At 42.3% G+C, this 27,341-nt stretch overlaps 2 protein-coding genes and 1 pseudogene across 3 annotated transcripts in view; 1 reads left to right on the top strand and 2 right to left on the bottom strand.

Moving 5' to 3' along the window:
• The window catches only part of LOC139376750 (ubiquitin carboxyl-terminal hydrolase 42-like), a 31,008-nt gene extending 29,795 nt beyond the window's left edge, over positions 1 to 1,213 (bottom strand). Inside the window, exon 1 of one of the 2 annotated variants that reach the window (XM_071119645.1) lies at positions 1,011 to 1,213. The gene's annotated coding sequence lies outside the window, so the exon portion shown is untranslated. Of the gene's footprint in view, positions 1 to 490; positions 619 to 1,010 lie in introns of those variants that run through there. The other variant, XM_071119647.1, reaches the window with a different exon arrangement.
• Positions 1,214 to 1,570: 357 nt separating this feature from the next.
• Positions 1,571 to 27,341, bottom strand: part of LOC139376749 (eukaryotic translation initiation factor 2-alpha kinase 1-like) — a 29,737-nt pseudogene continuing 3,966 nt past the window's right edge.
• Positions 11,225 to 17,568, top strand: LOC139376474 (ankyrin repeat domain-containing protein 61-like). Its single transcript, XM_071119106.1, has 5 exons — positions 11,225 to 11,251; positions 11,345 to 11,439; positions 11,752 to 11,923; positions 16,578 to 16,778; positions 16,912 to 17,568. Exons 1-5 carry the CDS (start codon positions 11,225 to 11,227, stop codon positions 17,566 to 17,568), a joined length of 1,152 nt encoding a protein of 383 aa, XP_070975207.1.

The raw sequence follows: 27,341 nt of genomic DNA, 5'->3' as shown, positions 1-27,341 counted from the left end.
TTGGAGTACATCCCAAGGATCCCACTAACGTCAACCAAATCAGAAGAGCGGAGACTTAGCTATCCAATTAGCTAATACATTGGCTTTCTCTGGAGGTCCCTATGATTTAACCAGCATTTCAAGCATCACCATCCGCACAGCCTGTGCAAGAAGCTAACTAACATTACCACATAGAAAGCTAATAGCTAGCTAAAATAGTACTACCAATTAGACGCAAATTCCCCAGATTATTAAAATCACACAAAAACACATTTACATCGATTAAGCACTTAAATAAAAGTAGTATTCGTTGGATTTAAGTGGCAGTTTCAAACAAATAATGTTACCTAGCTAACCAGCCATTAAAGGAATTACTTTTTACACACGCACGTTTACGACAACTGTTCCCTCCCACCTCTGCCTGGCAGTCTGGCTGGTTGAGGCTTTAACGAGATAGGCCTCTAACACGCAATTCAAAAGGAGATCAGAAAATAATTTCAAACTTTCTTACCGTGTTTTTGTAAACAAGTGTTCGGAAAGTAAACAATGTATTTCTTATTAACAAGCAAAGACCGTCTAAATAGGAGGTGTGAGTGCATGGTAACCACAAACGCCATGGTAACGGTGAAACGTAGTTAATACTGCCGAAACATGCTACGGCGATGAGCATTGTGCTAGTGACTAGTTACAATGCTAGCTAGCTGGCCTTTTCAGTTGTAAAACAATACATGTGGTGTTTATATACGGTTCCGTGATTAACCTGGAGACAAGAACGCCGAAACATTTTAGCCTTCACAGGTTTATCTAAACGGGAAATATGGCTAGCAATGTAGCTGCTAGGCTAACTACGTTCTAAAAGGAGGGGCTCGAGATTTAAAATTCACTGGTGGTTGAACGCTTGCCTCCGACATGACACTCAGTGAGCCGCCCGGTGTAAGCCAACTACAGCAAAACCCAATAGGTTAAATTGTTTATAATTCTTCGAATATAACTAAAATGTTCAGTATTTAATACAACAGAAATACTCTTACCTGTAATTTTTCACAAATGTATTATTCGTGTAGGTCCATTTCTTATTTCAAGCGGGGTAGTCCGTCGGTGAACAATGACGTAGCTATTTTCCCCACGGGCAAATCCGGGTACTACCGAAGAAAGGCAACTCTTGATTCGCTTAGGCTCCGTGTGGAACGTGTTCATATGAGTCGTAGAAAGCACGTACACGTCTGACCTTTGTGTCGTGAATACCGTGCTCGACTTGTCTTTATACTATATATTTTAAACACAGCTGATGGGGAGTTTGTATACATACATTATATTTGGTTCGTTTTCAATCCGTAGGTGTGTGTGCTATGCCTGTTTACTTCGAAAGCAAAGCTTCTACAACTACTCCCAGATGATTCATGACTGTCTGAGGCATGCATAACAATAATTAACAGGAGTGAGTGTCTTAATTACCTCAAATTAAAGGGTGGTCAAACAAACAACCCAGTCTTATTGGCTTGATTACCTTCATCATATGAGTATGTTAATCACAACCACAAAATATGTAAATGAATCTTGACTAGATACTATGTCTGCAGACTCTCAGATAAGTGTAAATTAAATGATTTATTCTACAATTTTAACTTATAGTCACATTGTTACATCCAGGCAGAGAGACCACACACATTCAACCATTTGCACCAAATTATTCACATATGGTAAGGTAAAGGGGTCGAATATAACAGGTTTGAAGAAGGGCAGAGATGGTTGACGTCAGGTCCTGTCCGTGGAATGGGATGCTTGCTACATGCTCTGAGTTTGTAGCTGACTGATCTGTCTCCGGAGTTGAACTATCTCATATTCCTGCTCATTAACCCTTGTCTGCAAGCCATGGATAACCTGTAAGGAGAAGAGGGACATTGGTATCACAGATCAAACATCTCCAATGTGTAACACTCTTCTCCTGATATTTACTGTCAGTAGGTGGCACCAGATTAAACATGTGGCTGAAAGTGACACAGGTCAAACCATTATAGCCAAGCGATGCTACTAGCATTTGGATCATATGTGTTTGAGCTTTTACAATAGCAGTGTAAAATATTATGGCAAGCAGAAATTCAACAAGTACATCAAACACATACACCCCAGTCATGAGCTGTTCAATCCCTAACGGTTGGGCAGACAGTATTGGGGCATGAGGACTGCTACCAACTGTCTCAGAGAAAGTTTATATCTTAGCCACAAGATTCCAAATGACCATCATGCTTTTTTTACACTGAGTTACACCAGGATCTGAACTCCATCATTGTTAGATTAAGACACAGTGGAGCCGGCTCGAGATATTGGTCGGAAAATGCCACTGTACTCCAAATTTTACCTTAATCCAAACTGATACATTGAGAAGATTGAAACACTGCTAGTTTTCCCAGAAAACTGTCCCTTTCGTCCTCATGCTAGCTAGCAGTAGCCACTGCAGTCATTCTGGAATGGCAATCAGCTCAACCCAATGCCATCTCATGTTTTGCGGATGAGTATTTCTCTCTGTAGTAAAGCTGTTTTGTGGGAAAAACGTATTCTGATTGGCTGGGACTGGCTCCCAAGTGGATGGGCCTATGCCCTCTCAGGCAGGCCCAGGCCAAATAAAACTATTTCAATTGACTGATTTCCTTATATGAACTGTAACTCAGAAAAATATTTTAAATTCTCACATGTTGCTTTTATATTGTTGTTCAGTACTTATGCTAAAATGTTTATTCTATTCTACTGAGCCGTTTACTTGATGTTTGTATTCTTATCTTTTATTATTTCTTATTGTTGTTGCATTGTCAACAAGGAACCTGCAAGTAACCATTTCATTCAACGGTGTATACTATGTGTATCCTGTACATACGACTAATAAAACTTTAAACAATCAGTCTCATTCCCAGCCAGCCTAGTCATCCATACCATGTCTTTGCTGCTGAACAGCTCGCTCTGCAGCAGCTGTGTGGCGCTGGGTCTTAGAGTGGGGTCTCTGCTGGTCAGCAGTGTGATGTACTTGGCCAGGACAGGCCAGTGCTGGGAGAAGGAGTCTGGGACCTTCCCCTCACGGAGGTCCCCTAGCGTCTCAACACACTCCATCTCTGTCCCAAAGGGCTGGAACAGCTCCTGGGCCACCACTCCTATACTGTACATGTCTGACTGCATTGGAGAAGAAAAGACATAGTGATACAAATATTTAGATTTACTGTGTATCAATTACTTTATAAATAAAAATGTTATATTATCATCATTACAATTCAATAAAAGTTTGTTTTATGTAGAAAAGTCACACTGATTGTGCCCAGTCATTTTTGTGTGTCTCGAGCGGCTAGATGGTCTTTATCATTCGGCCATCAGATTTGCCACCAATGCTCCTTGCAGGACACATCACTGTACTCTATACTCCTCTGTAAACGGGTCATCTCTGTATACCCGTCGCAAGACCCACTGGTTGATGCTTATTTATACTCCCCTCTATCTGAGATATCTAATGCAGCCCTCATCCTCCTCATACAACACCTGTTCTGCCAGTCACATTCTGTTAAAAGGTCTGCAGCTAGCGACTGGAACGAGCTGCAAAAAAACACTCAAACTGGACCGTTTTATCTCTTCATTCAAAGACTCAATCATGGACACTGACAGTTGTGGCTACTTCGCGTGATGCATTGTTGTCAATACCGTCTTGCCCTGTGTGCTGTTATCTTTAGGGCTCCCGAGTATCGCAGCGGTCTAAGGCACTGCATCTCAGTGCTAAAGGCATCACTACAGACCCTGGTTGGAATCCTGGCTGTATTCCATCTGGCCATGATTGGGAGTCCCATAGTGCGGCACACAAATGGACCAGCGTTGTCCGGGTTTGGCCAGGGTAGGCCATCATTGTAAATAATAATTTGTTCTTAACTGACTTGTCTAGTTAAATACAAAAAATAACATGACAAAAAATATATAAATATCATAATAATAAGAAATATATATATATATACAGTGCCTTGCGAAAGTATTCGGCCCCCTTGAACTTTGCGACCTTTTGCCACATTTCAGGCTTCAAACATAAAGATATAAAACTGTATTTTTTTGTGAAGAATCAACAACAAGTGGGACACAATCATGAAGTGGAACGACATTTATTGGATATTTCAAACTTTTTTAACAAATCAAAAACTGAAAAATTGGGCGTGCAAAATTATTCAGCCCCCTTAAGTTAATACTTTGTAGTGCCACCTTTTGCTGCGATTACAGCTGTAAGTCGCTTGGGGTATGTCTCTATCAGTTTTGCACATCGAGAGACTGAATTTTTTTCCCATTCCTCCTTGCAAAACAGCTCGAGCTCAGTGAGGTTGGATTGAGAGCATTTGTGAACAGCAGTTTTCAGTTCTTTCCACAGATTCTCGATTGGATTCAGGTCTGGACTTTGACTTGGCCATTCTAACACCTGGATATGTTTATTTTTGAACCATTCCATTGTAGATTTTGCTTTATGTTTTGGATCATTGTCTTGTTGGAAGACAAATCTTCGTCCCAGTCTCAGGTCTTTTGCAGACTCCATCAGGTCTTCTTCCAGAATGGTCCTGTGTTTGGCTCCATCCATCTTCCCATCAATTTTAACCATCTTCCCTGTCCCTGCTGAAGAAAAGCAGGCCCAAACCATGATGCTGCCACCACCATGTTTGACAGTGGGGATGGTGTGTTCAGGGTGATGAGCTGTGTTGCTTTTACGCCAAACATAACGTTTTGCATTGTTGCCAAAAAGTTCAATTTTGGTTTCATCTGACCAGAGCACCCTCTTCCACATGTTTGGTGTGTCTCCCAGGTGGCTTGTGGCAAACTTTAAACAACACTTTTTATGGATATCTTTAAGAAATGGCTTTCTTCTTGCCACTCTTCCATAAAGGCCAGATTTGTGCAATATACGACTGATTGTTGTCCTATGGACAGAGTCTCCCACCTCAGCTGTAGATCTCTGCAGTTCATCCAGAGTGATCATGGGCCTCTTGGCTGCATCTCTGATCAGTATTCTCCTTGTATGAGCTGAAAGTTTAGAGGGACGGCCAAGTCTTGGTAGATTTGCAGTGGTCTGATACTCCTTCCATTTCAATATTATCGCTTGCACAGTGCTCCTTGGGATGTTTAAAGCTTGGGAAATCTTTTTGTATCCAAATCCGGCTTTAAACTTCTTCACAACAGTATCTCGGACCTGCCTGGTGTGTTCCTTGTTCTTCATGATGCTCTCTGCGCTTTTAACGGACCTCTGAGATTATCACAGTGCAGGTGCATTTATACGGAGACTTGATTACACACAAGTGGATTGTATTTATCATCATTAGTCATTTAGGTCAACATTGGATCATTCAGAGATCCTCACTGAACTTCTGGAGAGAGTTTGCTGCACTGAAAGTAAAGGGGCTGAATAATTTTGCACGCCCAATTTTTCAGTTTTTGATTTGTTAAAAAAGTTTGAAATATCCAATAAATGTCGTTCCACTTCATGATTGTGTCCCACTTGTTGTTAATTCTTCACAAAAAAATACAGTTTTATATCTTTATGTTTGAAGCCTGAAATGTGGCAAAAGGTCGCAAAGTTCAAGGGGGCCGAATACTTTCGCAAGGCACTGTATATAAACTCAGCAAAAAAAGAAACGTCCCTTTTACAGTAGAAACCACATAGTAAAGGGTTTAAACACTGTTTTCCAAGCTTGTTCAATGAAGCATAAACAATTAATGAACATGCACCTGTGGAATGGTCGTTAAGACACTAACAGCTTACAGACGGTAGGCAATTAAGGTCACAGTTATGAAAACAAAGGACACTAAAGAGGCCTTTCTGCTGACTCTGAAAAACACCAAAAGAAAGATGCCCAGGGTCCCTGCTCATCTGCGTGAATGTGCCTTAGGCATGCTGCAAGGAGGCATGAGGACTGCAGATGTGGCCAGGGCAATAAATTGCAATGTCCGTACTGTGAGACGCCTAAGACAGAGCTACAGGGAGACAGGACGGACAACTAATCTTCCTCGCAGTGGCAGACCACGTGTAACAACACCTGCACTGGATCGGTACATCCGAACATCACACCTGCGGGACAGGTACAGGATGGTAACAACAACTGCCCGAGTTACACCAGGAACGCACAATCCCTCTATCAGTGCTCAGACTGTCCGCACTAGGCTGAGAGAGGCTGGACTGAGGGCTGTAGGCCTGTTGTAAGGCAGGTTCTCACAAGCCATCACCGGCAACAACGTCAAACCCACCGTCGCTGGACCAGACAGGACTGGCAAAAAGTGCTCTTCACTGACGAGTCGCGGTTTTGTCTCACCAGGGGTGATGGTCGGATTTGTGTTTATCGTCGAAGGAATGAGCGTTACACCGAGGCCTGTACTCTGGAGCGGGATTGATTTCGAGGTGGAGGGTCCGTCATGGTCTGGGGTGGTGTGTCACAGCATCATCGGACTGAGCTTGTTGTCATTGCAGGCAATCTCAACGCTGTGCATTACAGGGAAGACATCCTCCTGTGGTACCCTTCCTGCAGGCTCATCCTGACATGACCGTCCAGCATGACAATGCCACCAGCCATACTGCTTGCATCGCTTGCTCGTTCTGTGTGTGATTTCCTGCAAGACTGATTTCCCTCAAGGAATGTCAGTGTTCTGCCATGGCCAGTGAAGAGCCCGGATCTCAATCCCATTGAGCACATCTGGGTCCTGTTGGATCGGAGGGTGAGGGCTAGGGCCATTCCCACCAGAAATGTCAGGGAACTTGCAGGTGCCTTGGTGGAAGAGTGGGGTACATCTCACAGCAATAACTGGCAAATCTGGTGCAGTCCATGAGGAGGAGATGCACTGCAGTACTTAATGCAGCTGGTGGCCAGCATCCCGGAGTTGCCTCTTAACGGTTGACATTGAGACTGGTGTTTTGTGGGTACTATTTAATGAAGCTACCAGTTGAGGACTTGTGAGGCATCTGTTTCTCAAACTAGACACTCTAATGTACAGTGGGGCAAAAAAGTATTTAGTCAGCCACCAATTGTGCAAGTTCCCCCACTTAAAAAGATGAGAGAGGCCTGTAATTGTCATCATAGGTACACTTCAACTATGACAGACAAAATGAGAGAAAGAAATCCAGAAAATCACATTGTAGGATTTTTAATGAATTTATTTGCAAATTATGGTGGAAAATAAGTATTTGGTCACCTACAAACAAGCAAGATTTCTGACTCTCACAGACCTGTAACGTCTTCTTTAAGAGGCACCTTTGTCCTCCACTTGTTACCTGTATTAATGGAACCTGTTTGAACTTGTTATCAGTATAAAAGACACCTGTCCACAACCTCAAACAGTCACACTCCAAACTCCACTATGGCCAAGACCAAAGAGCTGTCAAAGGACACCAGAAACAAAATTGTAGACCTGCACCAGGCTGGTTAAGACTGAATCAGCAATAGGTAAGCAGCTTGGTTTGAAGAAATCAACTGTGGGAGCAATTATTAGGAAATGGAAGACATACAAGACCACTGATAATCTCCCTCGATCTGGGGCTCCACGCAAGATCTCACCCCGTGGGGTCAAAATGATCACAAGAACGATGAGCAAAAATCCCAGAACCACACGGGGGGACCTAGTGAATGACCTGCAGAGAGCTGGGACCAAAGTAACAAAGCCTACCATCAGCAAGGGCATTGAAGATGAAACGTGGCTGGGTCTTTCATTATGACAATGATACCAAACACACCGCCCGGGCAACGAAGGAGTGGCTTCGTAAGAAGCATTTCAAGGTCCTGGAGTGGCCTAGCCAGTCTCCAGATCTCAGCCCCATAGAAAATCTTTGGAGGGAGTTGAAAGTCCGTGTTGCCCAGCAACAGCCCCAAAACATCACTGCTCTAGAGGAGATCTGCATGGAGGAATGGGCCAAAATACCAGCAACAGTGTGTGAAAACGTTGTGAAGACTTACAGAAAACGTTTGACCTCTGTCATTGCCAACAAAGGGTATATAACAAAGTATTGAGATAAACTTTTGTTATTGACCAAATAGTTATTTTCCACCATAATTTGCAAATAAATTCATTAAAACTCCTACAGTGATTTTATGTATTTTTTTTCCTAATTTTGTTTAGAACTTGCACAATCGGTGGCTGACTAAATACTTTTTTGCCCCACTGTACTTGTCCTCTTGCTCAGTTGTGCACCGGGGGCCTCACGCTCCTCTTTCTATTCTGGTTAGAGCAAGTTTGTGCTGTTCTGTGAAGGGAGTAGTACACAGTGTTGTATGAGATCTTCAGTTTCTTGGCAATTTCTCGCATGGAATAGCCTTCATTTCTCAGAACAAGAGTAGACTGACGAGTTTCAATAGAAAGGTCTTTGTTTCTGGCTATTCTGAGCCTGTAATCGAACCAGCAAATGCCGATGCTCCAGATACTCAACTAGTCTAAAGGCCAGTTTAGTGAGTCTTTAGTCAGAACAACAGTTTTCAGCTGTGCTAACATAATTGCAAAAGGTTTTTCTAATCATCAATTAGCCTTTTAAAATTATAAACTTGGATTAGCTAACACAACGTGCCATTGGAACACAGGAGTGATAGTTGCTGATAATGGGCCTCTGTACGCCTATGTAGATATCCCATTAAAAATCAGCCGTTTCCTGCTACAATAGTCATTTACAACATTAACAATGTCTACACTATATTTCTGATCAATTGATGTTATTTTAATGGACAAAAAATTAGCTTGCCTTTCAAAAACAAGGACATTTCTAAGTGACCCCAAACTTTTGAACAGTAGTGTATATATTTCTGACATTATGGAGATGACTCACATTTGAATCATAGTGGGAACCCTCCAGTTTTTCAGGTGCTGCGTAAATAAATGTTCCCACTCCAGCGGTGTGAGAGGAACCTGCAGAAAGATTACAAGCATATCAAGAACATGCACAGGACCAGAGCTAGCCAGGGGAAATGTGTGGGTCAAGATCAGTGCTATGCCGTAAAAGGGATTTAGTTACACAAACCCATAGCACCATCTTCTGGTGATTTCAAGAACTACACATGGACAAAAGCGTACAATGTTAACTGTTTACATATATAATGTAACAACCATTGAGCTTGTGGTGATAGAGACAGATTAGAAAAATAGATTAATTCAGTTTTTCACCAGTGTTCTGTGAGGTGGAGGGTGGTTTTTCCTTGTCATCCATCATTTTATCCCTGCAAGCCAGTCCAAAGTCTCCAATGCTCACATGGCAGTTATGTCCACTCAGGAAAATATTCCTGGGCTGTAAATCAAAATCATACAAAATGTAAAATATTCACATAATATCCCATTTTTATGTTGTCTGTGAGGTCATAATGCTACAGGAGATTCTAAAACAGGGATTATTTTATACAATGCGTAATTCTATTTTGTCATTACCTCTAGGCCACGTTATTGCTTTAGTATATTTTTTAACTTTAATTTTTTATTTAAAATGGGTAATATTAGTAACAAACCATGCCTTAGTCCCTATTGCATGCATTATAAACTTCAGCTTAATAAGAAAATCAGATTCAGCGATGGAGTCCCCGGTGAATTTGATCATTTGCAGTTTAAAATTCACGAAGCAATAGTCAAAGGAGATGTGTCTAGTATTATCAAGCTTTTAAGATCTCACCCTGTCAATGAGCCTGTTCAGATTTGGAAATACTGTACTGTTTTTTCTACACTTCAAAGACAGGTAACGTTAAGTGTTGAAAAACATGCCATTTTCGCTAGCCTAAATATATAGGCCCCTCAAAAAGTTATAAATCGTTCACAGGGAATAACTATCAGTTGGAGTAAGAATACATGGAGCGTCTATGCGTTGTTTTTGTTGTTGTTGTTGTTTTTTACAAATAGAGTCCTTATTATTATTATCATGAAATAACTCAGGTAGGATATGCCTACGCGTAATATTACATACAGGTTATTTTCGTCAGTGGAATCAGCCATAGGTGAGGCACTAACATCATATCGACAGCTGTCACCAGCGATGCAGAATGATGACGTTTCCAAACGTGCTTATTACTGCCTTCTTGAGAAAAAACATCAGAGCACTGACAGAGTACAGCGCTGTAATTTACTGTTTGATCAGAGGCTAATGTTGAGGCTGATAACCAGCATTTCACGATAACTGACATTTACAAAGAGCCTTAAAACGTGTAAGTTTTCAATAATGTAGAGCAAAGCGAACGTACACTTGAGTAGGACCTTGATCTTCTAGCTATGGGGTATGGATACGAACGTCAACTTTTCAGATGCTGAATTATATGATGCGATCTTGATAGAAGACCTGGCGCGTATTAACGATTTTACCCAAAAACGGGGGTCCAACTTTTACATCGATTTAAGAACAACGGGACTTCTTCATGAAATCCTTTCAAAGGTAAAACCCACAATAAAAACTTCAGACATGGTATTCTCTAACGGTATGGTACAAAAGAGTTCATGCAATCTGGAGTTATTAACCAAAAACTCCCAGACCTCCAAAACTATTGAGCATGCGTAATAGCCATGTTATTTAGTTTACTCACAGATTATCCATTATACTGACTAAATACTCAAGTGGGGCCATTCTAGCCAATGAGAGGGCAGATACGCGTGTATCTCAGGCACAACACCGAAATAAAGTGTTTTCTAAATGTTGCCAGGATGTCAAGTGGCCTACTTATATCTATCTCTACACTCGTAACAAGTTACGCATTACGAAATTTATATTCGATCAAATAAGCCATCCTGGCAATTTTTTGTTAACCAAATTCGACACTCATTGACCTCCATACAAAAACTCATCGCTTTGTGAGAAAAAAAAAAAAAAAAGTACAAAAAAAACCAGCCACCTGCTGGAGAATACAGATTTGGGGCCCAGCTATTCCTCTTGTTCAAATATCCATCGCAAAAATCTATTTTGCATACAACATACATAAAATATAATACATAGCAAGTTAGGGAACAGCAAACTTCATGCAATCCAACACATTTTACTATGAGGCAGAGAGAAAAATTTTACGTTTTATGCTATTCTACACATTTTTGCATGAAGCTGAGAGATACTTTTGCTGTTTTAAAAGCACATTTTCTGCAATTGTACACATTTTTCCATGGGACAGATAGAAATGTGCTGTTTTATAGCTTATCTCGTGCTATTTTTCACATTTTGCCATGACAATGAGAGAAAATTGTGTAGTTTTAAAGCTAATTTCCTGCAATTCTACACATTTTGCCATGCGTATGACGTGTTAATATGCTATCTGGGGGCTCTGACCTCCAGGTGTCCCCCAGCCCGTTCGGTAACAAACATTTAGCATTCCTAACATGTTTTTCTAAGTCTTTAAACAAGTTCTCTCTCGCTCATTGCCTACAGGGCTTAGCAATTCTCCCCCTCCACCTGGCTGCATCTTACAGGAGAGTGAAGAGCCTTGAGAGCCTTCTCTCTGCCGGGGCAGACCCGGAGATCAGGTATCCCTATATGAACAGGTTCCACTGGTTTGGGTCATACACTGAAAAGGGAAGACCATATTAGAGCTTTCAAATGATAATGCTGCTCTGTATAACTAAGCAACATTAGATTATTGAGTTACACCCCTAAACTTCAGCATAACCATTCAAAATGTCCTAAAACATGAAAAAAGCTCTATGAGTAATGCCAGTATTTGGAAGTGGCACCACAAGTCTCTGTAATCTCCTTTATGTGAAAAAATAAATCACCACCAGCAAAACAAAACCATTCTGACAAGACCATTTCCCCCATGTCCTCCTTGCGACCTTCAGGGACCAGCGAGGGCGCAACGCCCTGCACCTGGTGATCACCCACTGGCCCACCATCCTGGCCTCCTGGCCCAAGCCACGCACCAAGTTTGAGATGGCCATGATGTCCATGCAGCACCGGGCCGAGGCCTGCCTCAGGGTGCTCTGCAACCACGGAGTCAACATCAACGCAGAGGTAATTGATTGATTGGTTAATTGAAAATTTCATCTAAAATTGTTCCATCCCTATGTTGAAAAATGTATGCATATACTAACCCAATTATCAAGGGTAAACACAAAGCATGATAAAGTTGCCTGTAGAGATGCTGATCTTATTGTCCGTTTTGCATTTCCACCCAAGGGTTCAAGCTGAGCCAAGGTCTGTGCCTAAAGGGCTGCGTTTACACAAGCAGCCCAATTCTGATATTTGTTTCCACTAACGGGTCTTTTGACCAATCACATTAGATCTTTTCACATCAGATCTTATTCAGATTTGTCAAAATACCAGTTAGTTAGTAAAAAAGTATATCAGAATTGGGCTGCCTAAACGCAGCCGATTGGAATTAAACCAGAAGTCATGAACAGGGGTTTTCTGCATAGAAAAGTTTAGGGAAGTAAAGAAAAAATGTTTTTGGGGATGGAAAAACTGAAAAACGTTTTTCAGTGTAAACTTAAAATGACTAAAACCAGATGAAGTATGTAGAAAAGGTAATGTACCTACATATTTTTAATAAGATATCCTTTGAGAACTAACAATCACCCAAATAATAGCTAGACAGTCGGGAAGAATCTCAAATTTAAAAAATTATACATTCAGGAGTATTTTTGTCATGGCATAGGGCCCCCATTGATTTTGTTATAATGTCTGAATCACTCAGATAGCATAAGGGCAATTCCACTGTAACAGAATTACGCTTTGACTCTATGCACTTAGTTCACAAAAACTAAATTGGTGGAATAACTGTGCAGAATTACTTTAAAATCGCCTTCAAGTATTCATGCAACAACATTTTCATTTTCCAAAAATTCTTAAATATCTGCTCTGAATTAAGATTCAAATATGTCTGCTGAAAGAATAGGGTGTCAGCTATGACAGTTTGAAAAAAATGTATTTTGGTTATTTAACTACACTAAGTGAAGTGGATTTACACCCGGAAACGGAATTACAGTAACATAATTACAGAAAGAGAGGGGGCTCATGAGTAGGTGTCAGTAAGAGCTGGGACAGGTGACATTAACTGGACAGTGAGAGATAAGCAGAGAGAGAGAGAAGAGAGGGGTTGTCCAGACACACTGTTTTAACATTCTTGGTTATACCAACAGAAAGACAAAGACAAGAGTAGTGCGCTGAACATAACAGTATGCCACTGAAAGGGAGGACTGTAAAGCATGTGACCCAACTGTGGTTTGTGACTGTTATGATTTACCATTGTAGCCAATTCAGTTGCAGTTAATCCGTTACAGATTTTTTGGGTATGTCCATTACCAATTACGTAATGGAATTACGAGTTTGGATCACTTAATCATTCATAAACAAAATTGGTTTCAGTAAAATCACTTTAACTAATTGGTAGGTCTACCATTCCTTGTTACTTTTGTTTACATTATCCTCCCTCATGAGGGAGAGAAATGAGAAAATATCCTAAAGATATGTGGGTTTTTGGTAATGGAATTGCAAGGCAATATTTCTTAAACTTACAGAAGGTAAACAATTTCTCCAAAACTAAATATAAAAGTGTTGATATTAGTTGGCAGGGGTCTTCTTTAGGACAACATTTTTGTATTTTGATGTATTTTTGATAACTTTCAAGGCTTTTTCTGGTAGATGTTTTCTAAGACCCATTTTCCATCTGTTTATCCAGAAATCAAAGCTTTTAATTATGCCTAATTTTTAAGATGGAAAATGGAAAATTTTTAAGATGGAAAATGGTTGAAGAATGTTTTTCCATTTCCCAAAACTATATAGACTCAGCTATCATTTGACACCCATTTGACACCCAATGGGTCCTTTTAGATGGAAATGCCCATAAGCCATGGCCAAATGTGTAGAATTGCAGGAAAATAGCTTTAAAACAGAAAAATTGTGTCACTGCGATCAACCGGAGGGCCTCCTAAATTTCCGGCTGGCGACCTCATCATTGGCCATGGCCACACCCTTGCCACGCCCACCACCTAAGCCACATTTTGATCCAAGCTTTGGAGCACCTTAAATTAAATTTGGGAAAAAATGGCAAACTCAGCTTCATCATTCATTGAATCAGATGGCTCATTCATTACAAAAACGACTGATATTGCCAAATAAACTCCGCAAAAAAAGAAACGTCCCTTTTTCAGGACACTGTCTTTCAAAGATAATTCGTAAAAATCTAAATAACTTCACAGATCTTCATTGTAAAGGGTTTAAACACTGTTTCCCATGCTTGATCAATGAAGCATAAACAATTAATGACCAAGCACCTGTGGAACGATCGTTAAGACACTAACAGCTTACAGACGGTAGTAATTAAGGTCACAGTTATGAAAACCTAGGACAAAAAAAGAGGCCTTTCTACTAACTGAAAAACAGCAAAAGAAAGATGCCCAGGGTACCTGCTCATCTGTGTGAATGTGCCTTAGGCATGCTGCAAGGAGGCATGAGGACTGCAGATGTGGCCAGGAAAATAAATTGCAATGTCCGTACTGTGAGACGCCTAAGACTGTGCTACAGGGAGACAGGACGGACAGCTGATCGTCCTCGCAGTGGCAGACCACGTGCAACAAACACCTGCACAGGATCGGTACATCTGAACCTCCTGTACCCTTCCCGCAGGTGTGATGGCAACAACAACTGCCCGAGTTATACCAGGAACACACAATCCCTCCATCAGTGCTCAGACTGTCTGCAATTGGCTAAGAGAGGCTGGACTGAGGGCTTGTAGGCCTGTTGTAAGGCAGGTCCTCACAAGACATCACCGGCCACAACGTCGCTCATGGGCGCAAACCCACCGTCTCTGGACCAGACAGGACAGGCAAAAAGTGCTCTTCACTGACGAGTCACGGTTTTGTCTCACCAGGGGTGATGGTCGGATTCGCGTTTATCATCGAAGGAATGAGCGTTACACCGAGGCCTGTACTCTGGAGTGGGAACGATTTGGAGGTGGAGGGTCCGTCATGGTCTGGGGCGGTGTGTCACAGCATCATCGGACTGAGCTTGTTGTCATTGCAGGCAATCTCTACGCTGTGTATTACAGGGAAGACATCCTCCTCCCTCATGTGGTACCCTTCCTGCAGGCTCATCCTGACATGACCCTCCAGCATGACAATGCCACCAGCCATACTGCTCGTTCTGTGCGTGATTTCCGGCAAGACAGGAATGTCAGTGTTCTGCCATGGCCAGCGAAGAGCTCGGATCTCAATCCCATTGAGCACATCTGGAACCTGTTGGATCGGAGGGTGAGGGATAGGGCCATTCCCCCCAGAAATGTCCGGGAACTTGCAGGTGCCTTGGTGGAAGAGTTTGGAAACATCTAATAGCAAGAACTGGCAAATCTGGTGCAGTCTATGAAGAGGAGATGCACTGCGGTACTTAATGCAGCTGGTGGCCACACCAGATACTGACTGTTACTTTTGATTTTGACCCCCCTTTGTTCAAGGACACATTATTGCATTTCTGTTAGGAATTCCCCAGGACAGCTGTCTAGGCCCCTTACTTTTTTCAATCTTTACTAAATGACATGCCACTGGCTTTGAGTAAAGCCAGTGCGTCTATGTATACTGATGACTCAACACTATACACGTCAGCTACTACAGCAACTGAAATGACTGCAACACTTAACAAAGAGCTGCAGTTTCAGAATGGGTGGCAAGGAATAAATTAGTCTTAAATATTTCAAAAACTAAAAGCATTGTATTTGGGATAAATCATTCACTAAACCCTAAACCTCAACTACATCTTGTAATAAATAATGTGGAAATTGAGCAAGTTGAGGTGACTAAACTGCTTGGATTAACCCTGGATTATACACTGTCATGATCAAAACATTGATACAACAGTAGCTAAAATGGGAAGAAGTCTGTCCATAATAAAGCACTGTTCTACCTTCTTAACACCACTATGAACAAGACAGGTCCTATAGGCTCTAGTTTTGTCACATCTTGTCTACTGTTCAGTTGTGTGGTCAGGTGCCACAAAGAGGGATTTAGGAAAATGACAATTTGCTCAGAACAGGGCAGCACAGCTGGCCCTTGGATGTACACAGAGAGAAAACATTAATAATATGCATGTCAATCTCTCCTAACTCAAAGTGGAGGAGAGATTTACTTCATCTCTACTGGTATTTGTGAGAGGTATTGACATGCTGAATGCACGAGCTGTCTGTTTAAACTATTAGCACACAGCTCAGACACCCATGCATACCCCACAAGACATTCCACCAGGGGTCTCTTCACAGTCCCAAATCCAGAACAGACTATGGGAGGCGCACATTACTACATAGAGCCATGACTACATGGAACTGTATTCCACATCAGGTAACTGATGCAAGCAGTAGAATCAGATTTTTTTTTTAAACAGATAAAAAAATACACCTTATGGAAGAGTGGAGAATGGGAAGCAACATAAACATAGGCACAGACACATGCATACACACACACACACACACACACACACACACACACACACACACACACACACACACACACACACACGATATGTGGTAGAGGAGTATGGGGCTGAGGGCACACACTTAGTGTTGTGAATTCTGTAATGAATGTTTTGTAATGTTTTTTAAAATTGTATAGCTGCCTTAATTTTGTCGGACCCCAGGAAGAGCTAGTGGGGATCCATAGTAAATACAAATACAAAATTCTAGGTGGACAGTGACGGCCGCCACACCGCGCTTCACCTGGCCGTTCGCTACGGAGCCCTGCCCGCTATCAGCATCCTGGCGAGCCACGGTGCCAAAATCAACACCATCGACCACTTTGGGATGATGCCACTGCATATGGCTGCCGGGATCCTCAATACAGAGATGACAGCCAGCCTGATCAAGCTTGGGGCCGACGTCAACAAGGTTTTTAGTTTCTTTGTTATTTGTGTTTTACGTAACCCATTTTCAACTCCTGCTGTCAAGCTTTGAGGAATGTTTCTGGTGAAAGCATACTGATGTTTAGAAGTGCACATTTTAAATATAGTTTGCTTTGAAGGTGATGAGTAAGTCGGGTAACAGCCCCCTCCACCTGGCTGCCCTGGCGGCGGCCAACAAGCCAGTGAAGGCCCTGGGAGTGGACCTGGGCTGTATCATTGAGCTGCTGGATCAGGGGGCTGACCCGAACACAGTGAACCATGCCGGGCGGACGGCCCTGCACGAGGCCTGTAACGGGGGCCACGAGGCCGTGGTGGCGCTCCTCCTGAAGTATGGAGCGGACATCAACCAGCTGACCACCGCAGGGGAAAACTGCCTCTTCCTGTACCTGGATCAGAAGCTCAACCTGAGGCACACCTCTCTGCTGTGGAAGCTCCTCACCATGACCTACCCCCTGACCATCAGCAACAGAGATGGCCACCTGCCCAGCTCTTTAATGCTCCCAGAGTACTTTGACCAGCGGGACCAGCTACTGAACCTGTGCCAGCAGCCTAGGAGCCTCATGGACATATGTAAGATCCACATCTACCAACGCTATTGGAAGAGTCATGGTAGAGAATGCCTGAAGCAGGTTCTGCCAGACAGGGTGCATGACTTTGTGTTTAACCATTGGGAAAACGCATGTGATGTCATGTTTGTTAAGGAGGGTGATGACATCCCACCTCGGTTCCCCCGCTTTCCCAATATGGAGGACTTCACCATGCCTCAAGGAGTCTAACTCCTCCTGTCCAAGGAGATGAAGGCTACAGCATGTTACTTTAACATTTTAACACACATTACCTCAACATATTCCGTGAACCTCCAGAGATATGGAGAGGTTCACAAGGGATCAACCTCATCAGAGAGCGGCAAAACCTCCTTTGTTATTATTTGATGGTGCACTTCTTTTTCTTATGAAATTAAATAATATACACTTGCAAAGAACATACCTTCAGGTCTCTATGCATGATTCCTCTAGAGTGAATGTACTCTACACCTTGAAGTATTTTATGTAGAATGCTGAGGGTTTGTTTCGTGTCCACAGCCCCATAAGGATCTGAAAAACAAAAGACAAAACATACTCATTAACAAATTCTGCATAATGTAAACCTAATCAAAACAGTGATAAATGTTGCATGAAAAACCAAAGCCACAAAGAGGTGCATCTCATTGTGCAAGTTACCTACAGTACCAGTGAAAAGTTTGGACACATCTATTCATTACAGGGTTTTTCATTATTTTTACTATTTTCTACATTGTAGAATAATAGTGAAGACATCAAAACTATGAAATAGCACATATAGATTAATGTGGTAACCAAAAAAGTGTTAAACAAATCAAAATATATTCTATATTTGAGATTCTTCAAAGTGGCCAACCTTTGCCTTGATGACATCTTTGCACACTCTTGGCATTCTCTCAACCAGCTTCATAAGGTCACCTGGAAGGAATTTCAATTAACAGGTGTGCCTTGTTAAAAGTGAATTTGTGGAATTTATTTCCATCTTAATGCATTTGAGCCAATCACTTGTGTTGTGACAAGGTAGGGGTGTTATACAGAAGATAGCCCTATTTGGTAAAAGACCAAGTCCATATTATGTCAAGAACAGCTCAAATAAGCAAAGAGAAACAACAGTCCATCATTACTTTAAGACATGAAGGTCAGTCAATCTGGGAAATGTCAAGTACTTTGAAAGTTTCTTCAAATGCAGTCGCTAAAAGCACTATGATGAAACTGGCTCTCATGAGGACCGCCACAGGAAAGGAAGACCCAGAGTTACCTCTGCTGCAGAGGATAAGTTCATTAGAGTTACCAGCCTCAGAAATTGCAGCCCAAATAAATGCTTCACAGATTTCAAGTAACAGACATCTCAACATCAACTGTTCAGAGGGGACTGTGTGAATCAGGCCTTCATGGTCGAATTGCTGCAAAGAAACCACTACTAAAGGACACCAATAAGAAGACACTTGCTTGGGCCAAGAAACACGAGAAATGGACATTAGACCAGTGGAAATCTGTCCTTTGGTCTGATGATTCCAAATTTGCGATTTTTGGTTCCAACCGCCATGTCTTTGTGAGACGCATGGTAGGTGAATGGATGATCTCCGCATGTGTGGTTCCCACCGTGAAGCATGGTGGTGGCCTGTGGGTGCTTTGTATTCCAGGTTTGGTGGTGCTTTGCTGGTGACACTGTCTGTGATTTATTTAGAATTCAAGGTACATTTAGCCAGCATGACTACCACAGCATTCTGCAATGATACACCATCCCATCTGGTTTGCGCTTAGTCAGACTATCATTTGTTTTTCAACAGGACAATGACCCAACACACCTCCAGGCTGTAAGGGCTATTTGACCAAGAAGGAGAGTAATGGAGTGCTGCATCAGATGACCTGGCCTCCACCCGACCTCAACCCAATTGAGATGGTTTGGGATGAGTTGGACCGCAGAGTTAAGGAAAAGCAGCCAACAAGTGCTCAGCATATGTGGGAACTCCTTCAAAACTTTTGGAAAAGCATTCCAGTTGAAGATGGTTGAGAGAATGCCAAGAGTTTGCAAAGCTGTCATCAAGGCAAAGGGTGGCTACTTTGAAGAATCTCAAATATATTTAGATTTGTTTAACACTTTTTCAGTTACTACATGATTCCATGTGTTATTTCATAGTTTTGATGTCTTCACTATTATTCTACAATGTAGAAAATAGTAAAAATAAAGAAAAACCCTTGAATGAGTAGGTGTGTCCAAACTTTTGACTGGTACTGTTCATGTATGCTCACTTTGTGATGTGTGTTTGGTGGTTCTCTCTAAAATCCAGTCTTTGAGCGAGCGTTCACATAGCTGCATCTGGATATATAGCATGAAATGGAACTGCACCTGAGGAAGCCATAGAATAGTGTCCAGTGCAATCAGAATTTAACCAAAAATCTGTAAAATAATCATCTATATCAGGCAACTTTTATGGGGGTGGGGGCCACAAAACAATCGTAAATCATCATGAGGGGCTGCAGTTGCTCTCGGTTCTGCGTACCCACATCCATACCCCCCCCCCCCCCCCACATTGTGAGCAAACGTCTTAGTGGCCCCCCTCGACAGCAGAGATTTAAAAAAAAATGTTTTAATAAAAAATAATTTCTGAGTAATTTCGTGCATTTGTACACATTTTGCCATAGGGCGGAGAGAAGATTTAGCAATTTTATAGCTAATTTCATGCAATTCTACACGTTGACATAGGGTGGAGAAAGGGGTTTGCAGTTTGTAATATGATATCGGAGTGAGACTGACTAACAAAATCAATAGGGGGCCCCCCGGATGGTAATTCAACAATGATAACAAGTTCAGATAGCTGGCCGCTAAACTAATTTGGTAATCTAAAAATGTTTTGCTGACATGGGCTAATTGACTGACTATCAGTGACTGACATAATAATGCGGCCCGCCAGTTGCCCATGATCTATATATACACGGGACATTTGTAGACGTTCAGAGTTGGAAGAGGATTTTGTTAAAACAGCAGGATAAGAGGTGCTGCTCCTACGGAGCTCCATTATATACACATAGGTTACACAGTATCAATACCTCCTTGGCGGGGAATTTCGTGTCCCACTGCTCGCTCCCCATGTCGATGTAGGAGTGGTTTTTCAGATCTATCCCATTTCTGGTTCCTAAGTCATCCTCCGACAGGGCCGAGCTATCCCAGCTGACCACAGTGCAGCCGTCCCTCGTCTGGCCACACTGTCCCAGCAACACATTGGGGAAATGGTCATCTGGGAAACGGTCATCTGGGAAACGGGCGTGGCGCATGGTTTTAGGACCCACCGCCTGCGTGCTCTTCTCCTCTTTCACTGGGAGGCTCACTGGTGCTTTAGCTATGGCCACTGGCTCCTTTGACTGATCTGGGCTCGTGAAGACTTTTGAGGAGCCGCTGCTACTAACTGTACTCTCCTCACTGCTGTGAGATTGGGGGAAAACAAGTTTAGGTTTTCTAATATGATACTGAATAATAATTGGCCTTGTAATTCAGTTATATGAGATAATAATTGACCTTGTAATTCAGTTATATGAGATAATAATTGTACCGTTCTGGCAGCACATGCATTTCCAGTGCAGAGAGTATTGATGCAGGCTCTGAAATAAAGAAATTGTACCAAATGTAAAATGTGAAAAAACAAGAGAGGTTGGCTATGAATAAACTAAATCACTTGAATTTCTATACTAGAACATGCCAGAGGAAAGACGTAACGGAACTCACTAGTAAAAGCATGTGTGATATGCTCCATCCAGGCAGTGTGGTAGCCTACTACATTGATGTGCTCAAGACTGGATAACACTTTCACCTCTCTGAGAACCTGAAACAAATACAGGAAAATACTAAATGACTGATAAATTCACTTGTGTCCATTAATACTTCACTGAAGAATACTGCATTTTTGGAACATTAAAACTCAATACATTTGAAATACCTTCATGCAGTCTTCCCTTGAAACATTGTTGATGAGAATTTTCTTCACAGCATACTTCTGTCCATCCAGCTTGTTTTTAACCTATGACAAAACATTAAAAGGGGGGAATTTATTCCACTGTTGGTTTTATTAACGTGTGATTTGTATTTTGACACGACAGTTCCGTACCTTGAAGACTTTGCCATAGGATCCTTTTCCAAGTATAGAGAGCTCTTCAAACTCACTGAGGTAGCGAGACGTCTGTGCCTGGAACAGACCCTCTTTTGGTCTACGGTGAGATGAAGAAAATGAGTAAAGAAACAGGTCCTCAAATTCCTCTCACAACACGAAGTACACAGCAGTACGTTTATTTATATTTCAGCCATTTAGCTGACCCTCTTATCCAGAGCGACTTACAATTAATGCATTCGTCTGAAGATAGCTAGGTGAGACAACACAATCGTGTTAGGTACATTTTCCCTCATCCGCAGGAGGTTGGTGGCAACTTCATTGGGGAGGACGAGCTCGTGATAATGGCTGGAGTGGAACGGTATCAAATACAGTACCAGTCAAAAGTTTGGACACACCTACTAATTCAAGGGTTTTTCTTTATTTTTACTTTTTTCTACATTGTAGAATAATAGTGAAGACAATCAAACTATGAAATAACACATATGGAATCATCTAGTAACCAAAACAGTGTTAAACAAATCAAAATATATTATATATTTGAGATTCTTCAAAGTAGCCACCCTTTGCCTTGATGACATCTTTGCACACTCTTGGCATTCTCTCAACCAGCTTCATGAGGCAGTTGCAAAAACCATCAAGCGCCATGAGGAAACTGGCTCTCATGAGGACCGCCACAGGAAATGAAGACCCAGAGTTACCTCTGCTGCAGAGAATAAGTTCATTAGAGTTAACTGCACCTCAGTGATTTCAGCCCAAATAAATGCTTCACAGAGTTCAATTAAGAGACGTCTCAACATCAACTGTTCAAAGGAGACTGCCTTCATTGTTGAAATGCTGCAAAGAAACCAATACTAAAGGTCACCAAAAAGAAGAAGAGACTTGATTGGGCCAAGAAACACGAGCAATGGACATTAGACCAGTGAAAAGTCCACATTTTTGATTTTTAATTCCAACCACTGTGTCTTTGTGAGACGCAGAGTAGGTGAACGGATGCTCTGCATGTGTGGTTCCCACCATGAAGCATGGAGGAGGAAGTGTGATGGTGTGGGGGTGCTTTGCTGGTGACACTGTGATTTATTTTGAATTCAAGGCACACTTAACCAGCATGGCTACCACAGCATTCTGCAGCGATAAGCCATCCCATCTGGTTTGCGCTTAGTGGGACTATCATTTATTTTCCCAACAGGACAATGACCCAACACACCTCCAGGCTGTGGGCTGTGTAAGGGCTATTTGACCAAGAAGGAGAGTGATGGAGTGCTGCATCAGATGACCTGGCCTCCACAATCACCCGACCTCAACCCAACTGAGATGGTTTGGGATGAGTTGGACAGCAGAGTGAAGGAAAAGCAGCCAACAATTGCTGAGCATATGTGGGAACTCCTTCTAGACTGTTGGAAAATCATTCCAGGTGAAGCTAGTTGAGAGAATGCCAAGAGTGTGCAAAGCTGTCATTAAGGCAAAGGGTGGCTACTTTGAAGAATCTAAAATATATTTGGATTTGTTTAACACTTTTTTGGTGACTACATGATTCCATATGTGTTATTTCATAGTTTTGATGTCTTCACTATTATTCTACATTGTAGAAAATAGTAAAAATAAAGAAAAACCCTTGAATGAGTAGTTGTGTCTAAACTTTTGACTGGTACTGTACATCCAACACATGGTTTCCATGTGTTTGATGCCATTCAATCTGCTCCAGCTATTATTATGAGCTGTCCTCCCCTTAGCAGCCTCCTGTTCCCTCAACAAAGTTACTAAGCTTACCTTAACGTAAGGCTCTGGGTGTCTGTATTCAATAACATTTGACCCTGAAATAGCAGCAAAGAAAACTGGTCAGTGAGTGAACATCAATGATAAACAAGAAATCTGACCAGGCATGTCCCGCATTACATTATCACTAAATGGACATATCAAGTGTTACCTGTGGAAAAATGGAGGTGCTGACAGAATGCAGTAGTTCAGTGAAGCCTCTGTTGTATTGAAGTCTGATTGTGCTGAACTCCTCACTGATGGCTAATAGGGAGAGGACGTTCTTCGCTGCTAAATGCTGACCAATGGCTGGAGAGGACAGCAAAGACAAGGAAGTCATTCACTGTGTTGTTATTGTTCACAAGTTCTTTTTTTTAACTTTTTACACAAAAAATATATATTCCCTGAAGTCAGCGATGCAAAATGGTGGCAAAAACACAGACAAAAACAGAGTTTACTGAGTTACTTAGTTGAAAATAATCCTATTCTAACCTCTCTCTACACAACAACCAGAGAATGTTCATGTTTTACTAACAGAGAGATGGAGTTTAGTCGATCCTCTTTACCTTTGAACAGCATATGTGAGCGGGTCGGGTCCCTCTCATAGACAAAGCACAGGTGTTCCAGCAGGGAGCCCAGCAGCAGCTGGTTGGTGATGGTTCTGGATGGATGGATGGGTACTGTTTGCCTGCCATCAGAACCTCAGTTCTTATCGTAGTCTGACGCTGTGTTTACATAGAGGATGAGAAACAGGACAGAGGAGAGCCTGGTAAGATTTTGTAACAAGATTATAGATAATGTAATAGATTGGATAATAGCAAAGTTGTGTTTCAACAGTACCCTCCAAAACTTCCTTGTAGCTAGGAGATGATGCCCAACATAAGGTAAACAATAAAATAAAAAAAAACTTTAATACCCCTTTATAGCGAAATTATTTTTTTGTAAAAATGTAAGGGGGAAGGATGTAGCCACAGTATATATTGTATCTGCCCCATGGTACTGATGATGGGGGTGTGGAGCAAAAGCAGCCCTCAAATTTGGTTGGGACTAAATAAAGTATTGATATGACCGGAAGTTACTTTTTGTAGCAAGTTAGGAGAGCATCTTAGCTAACCCTAACCCAAGTCTCCTAACCTGCTGCATAAAGTCACTTCCGAATATACAGTGGGGCAAAAAAGTATTTAGTCAGCCACCAATTGTGCAAGTTCTCCCACTTAAAAAGATGAGAGAGGCCTGTAATTTTCATCATAGGTACACTTCAACTATGACAGACAAAATGAGGAAATAAAAGCCAGAAAATCACATTGTAGGATTTTTAATGAATTTATTTGCAAATTATGATGGAAAATAAGAATTTGGTCACCTACAAACAAGCAAGATTTCTGGCTCTCACAGACCTGTAACTTCTTCTTTAAGAGGCTCCTCTGTCCTTCACTCGTTACCTGTATTAATGGCACCTGTTTGAACTTGTTATCAGTATAAAAGACACCTATCCACAACCTCAAACAGTCACACTCCAAACTCCACTATGGCCAAGACCAAAGAGCTGTCAAAGGACACCAGAAACAAAACTGTAGACCTGCACCAGGCTGGGAAGACTGAATCCGCAATAGGTAAGCAGATTGGATTGAAGAAATCAACTGTGGGAGCAAATATTAGGAAATGGAAGACATACAAGACCACTGATAATCTCCCTCGATCTGGGGCTCCACGCAAGATCTCACCCCGTGGGGTCAAAATGATCACAAGAACGGTGAGCAAAAATCCCAGAACCACACGGAGGGACCTAGTGAATGACCTGCAGAGAGCTGGGACCAAAGTAACAAAGCCTACCATCAGTAACACACTACGCCACCAGAGACTCAAATCCTGCAGTGCCAGACGTGTCCCCCTGCTTAAGCCAGTACATGTCCAGGCCCGTCTGAAGTTTGCTAGAGAGCATTTGGATGATCCAGAAGAAGATTGGGAGAATGTCATATGGTCAGATGAAACCAAAATATAACTTTTTGGTAAAAACTCAACTCATCGTGTTTGGAGGACAAAGAATGCTGAGTTGCATCCAAAGAACACCATACCTACTGTGAAGCATGGGGGTGGAAACATCATGTTTTGGGGCTGTTTTTCTGCAAAGGGACCAGGAAGACTGATCCGTGTAAAGGAAAGAATGAATGGGGCCATGTATTGTGAGATTTTGAGTGAAAACCTCCTTCCATCAGCAAGGGCATTGAAGATGAAACGTGGCTGGGTCTTTCAGCATGACAATGATCCCAAACACACCGCCCGGGCAACGAAGGGGTGGCTTCGTAAGAAGCATTTCAAGGTCCTGGAGTGGCCTAGCCAGTCTCTAGATCTCAACCCCATAGAAACTCTTTGGAGGGAGTTGAAAGTCCGTGTTGCCCAGCAACAGCCCCAAAACATCACTGCTCTAGAGAAGATCTGCATGGAGGAATGGGCCAAAATACTAGCAACAGTGTGTGAAAACCTTGTGAAGACTTACAGAAAACGTTTGACCTCTGTCATTGCCAACAAAGGGTATATAACAAAGTATTGAGATAAACTTTTGTTATTGACCAAATACTTATTTTCCTCCATAATTTGCAAATAAATTCATTAAAAATCCTACAATGTGATTTTATGGCTTTTTTTTCTCATTTTGTCTGTCATAGTTGAAGTGTACCTATGATGAAAATTACAGGCCTGTCTCATCTTTTTAAGTGGGAGAACTTGCACAATTGGTGGCTGACTAAATACTTTTTTGCCCCACTGTATATTTCAAACTCAGCAAAAAAAGAAACATCCTCTCACTGTCAACTGCGTTTATTTTCAGCAAACTTAACATGTGTAAATATTTGTATGAACATAAGATTCAACAACTGAGGCGTAAACTGAACAAGTTCCATAGACACGTGACTAACAGAAATGTAATAATGTGTCCCTGAAAAAAAGGGGGGGGGGTCAAAATCAAAAGTAACAGTCAGTATCTGGTGTGGCCACCAGCTGCATTAAGTACTGCAGTGCATCTCTTCCTCATGGACTGCACCAGATTTGCCAGTTCTTGCTGTGAGATGTACCCCACTCTTCCACCAAAGCACCTGCAAGTTCCCGGACATTTCTGGGGGGAATGGCCCTAGCCCTCACCCTCCGATCTAACAGGTCCCAGACGTTCTCAATGGGATTGAGATCCGGGCTCTTCGCTGGCCGTGGCAGAACACTGACATTCCTGTCTTGCAGGAAATCACGCACAGAACGAGCAGTATGGCTGGTGGCATTGTCATGCTGGAGGGTCATGTCAGGATGAGCCTGCAGGAAGGGTACCACATGAGGGAGGAGGATGTCTTCCCTGTAACACACAGCGTTGAGATTGCAGGCAACGACAACAAGCTCAGTCCGATGATGCTGTGACACACCGCCCCAGACCATGACGGACCCTACACTTCCAAATCGATCCCGCTCCAGTGTACAGGCCTCGGTGTAACGCTCATTCCTTTGACGATAAACGTGAATCCTACCATCACCCCTGGTGAGACAAAAAAGCACTTTTTGCCAGTCCTGTCTGGTCCAGCGACGGTGAGTTTGTGCCCATAGGCGACATTGTTGCTGGTGATGTCTGGTGAGGACCTGCCTTACAACAGGCCTACAAGCCCTCAGTCCAGCCTATCTCAGCCTATTGCGGACAGTCTGAGCACTGATGGGGGGATTGTGCGTTCCTGATGTAACTCGGGCAGTTGTTGTTGCCATCCTGTACCTGTCCCACAGGTGAAATGTTTGGATGTATCAATCCTGTGCAGGTGTTGTTACTCATGGTCTGCCACTGCGGGGACGATCAGCTGTCCATCCTGTCTCCCTGTAGCGCTGTCTTAGGCGTCTTACAGTAAGGACATTGCAATTTATTGCCCTGGCCAAATCAGCACTCCTCATGCCTCCTTGCAGCATGCCTAAGGCACGTTCAGACAGATTAGCAGGGACCCTGGACATCTTTCTTTTGGTGTTTTTCAGAGTCAGTAGAAAAGCCTCTTTAGTGTCCTACGTTTTCATAACTGTGACCTTAATTGCCTATCGTCTGTAAGCTGTTAGTGTCTTAACGACCATTCCACAGGTGCATGTTCATTAATTGTTTATGGTTCATTGAAC

The sequence above is a fragment of the Oncorhynchus clarkii genome, chromosome 20, assembly GCF_045791955.1.
Source record: "Oncorhynchus clarkii lewisi isolate Uvic-CL-2024 chromosome 20, UVic_Ocla_1.0, whole genome shotgun sequence".
Taxonomy (NCBI): Eukaryota; Metazoa; Chordata; class Actinopteri; order Salmoniformes; family Salmonidae; genus Oncorhynchus; species Oncorhynchus clarkii.
The sequence above is the reverse complement of the archived record's forward strand: the minus strand, read 5'-3'. Positions and strand labels throughout refer to the sequence as shown.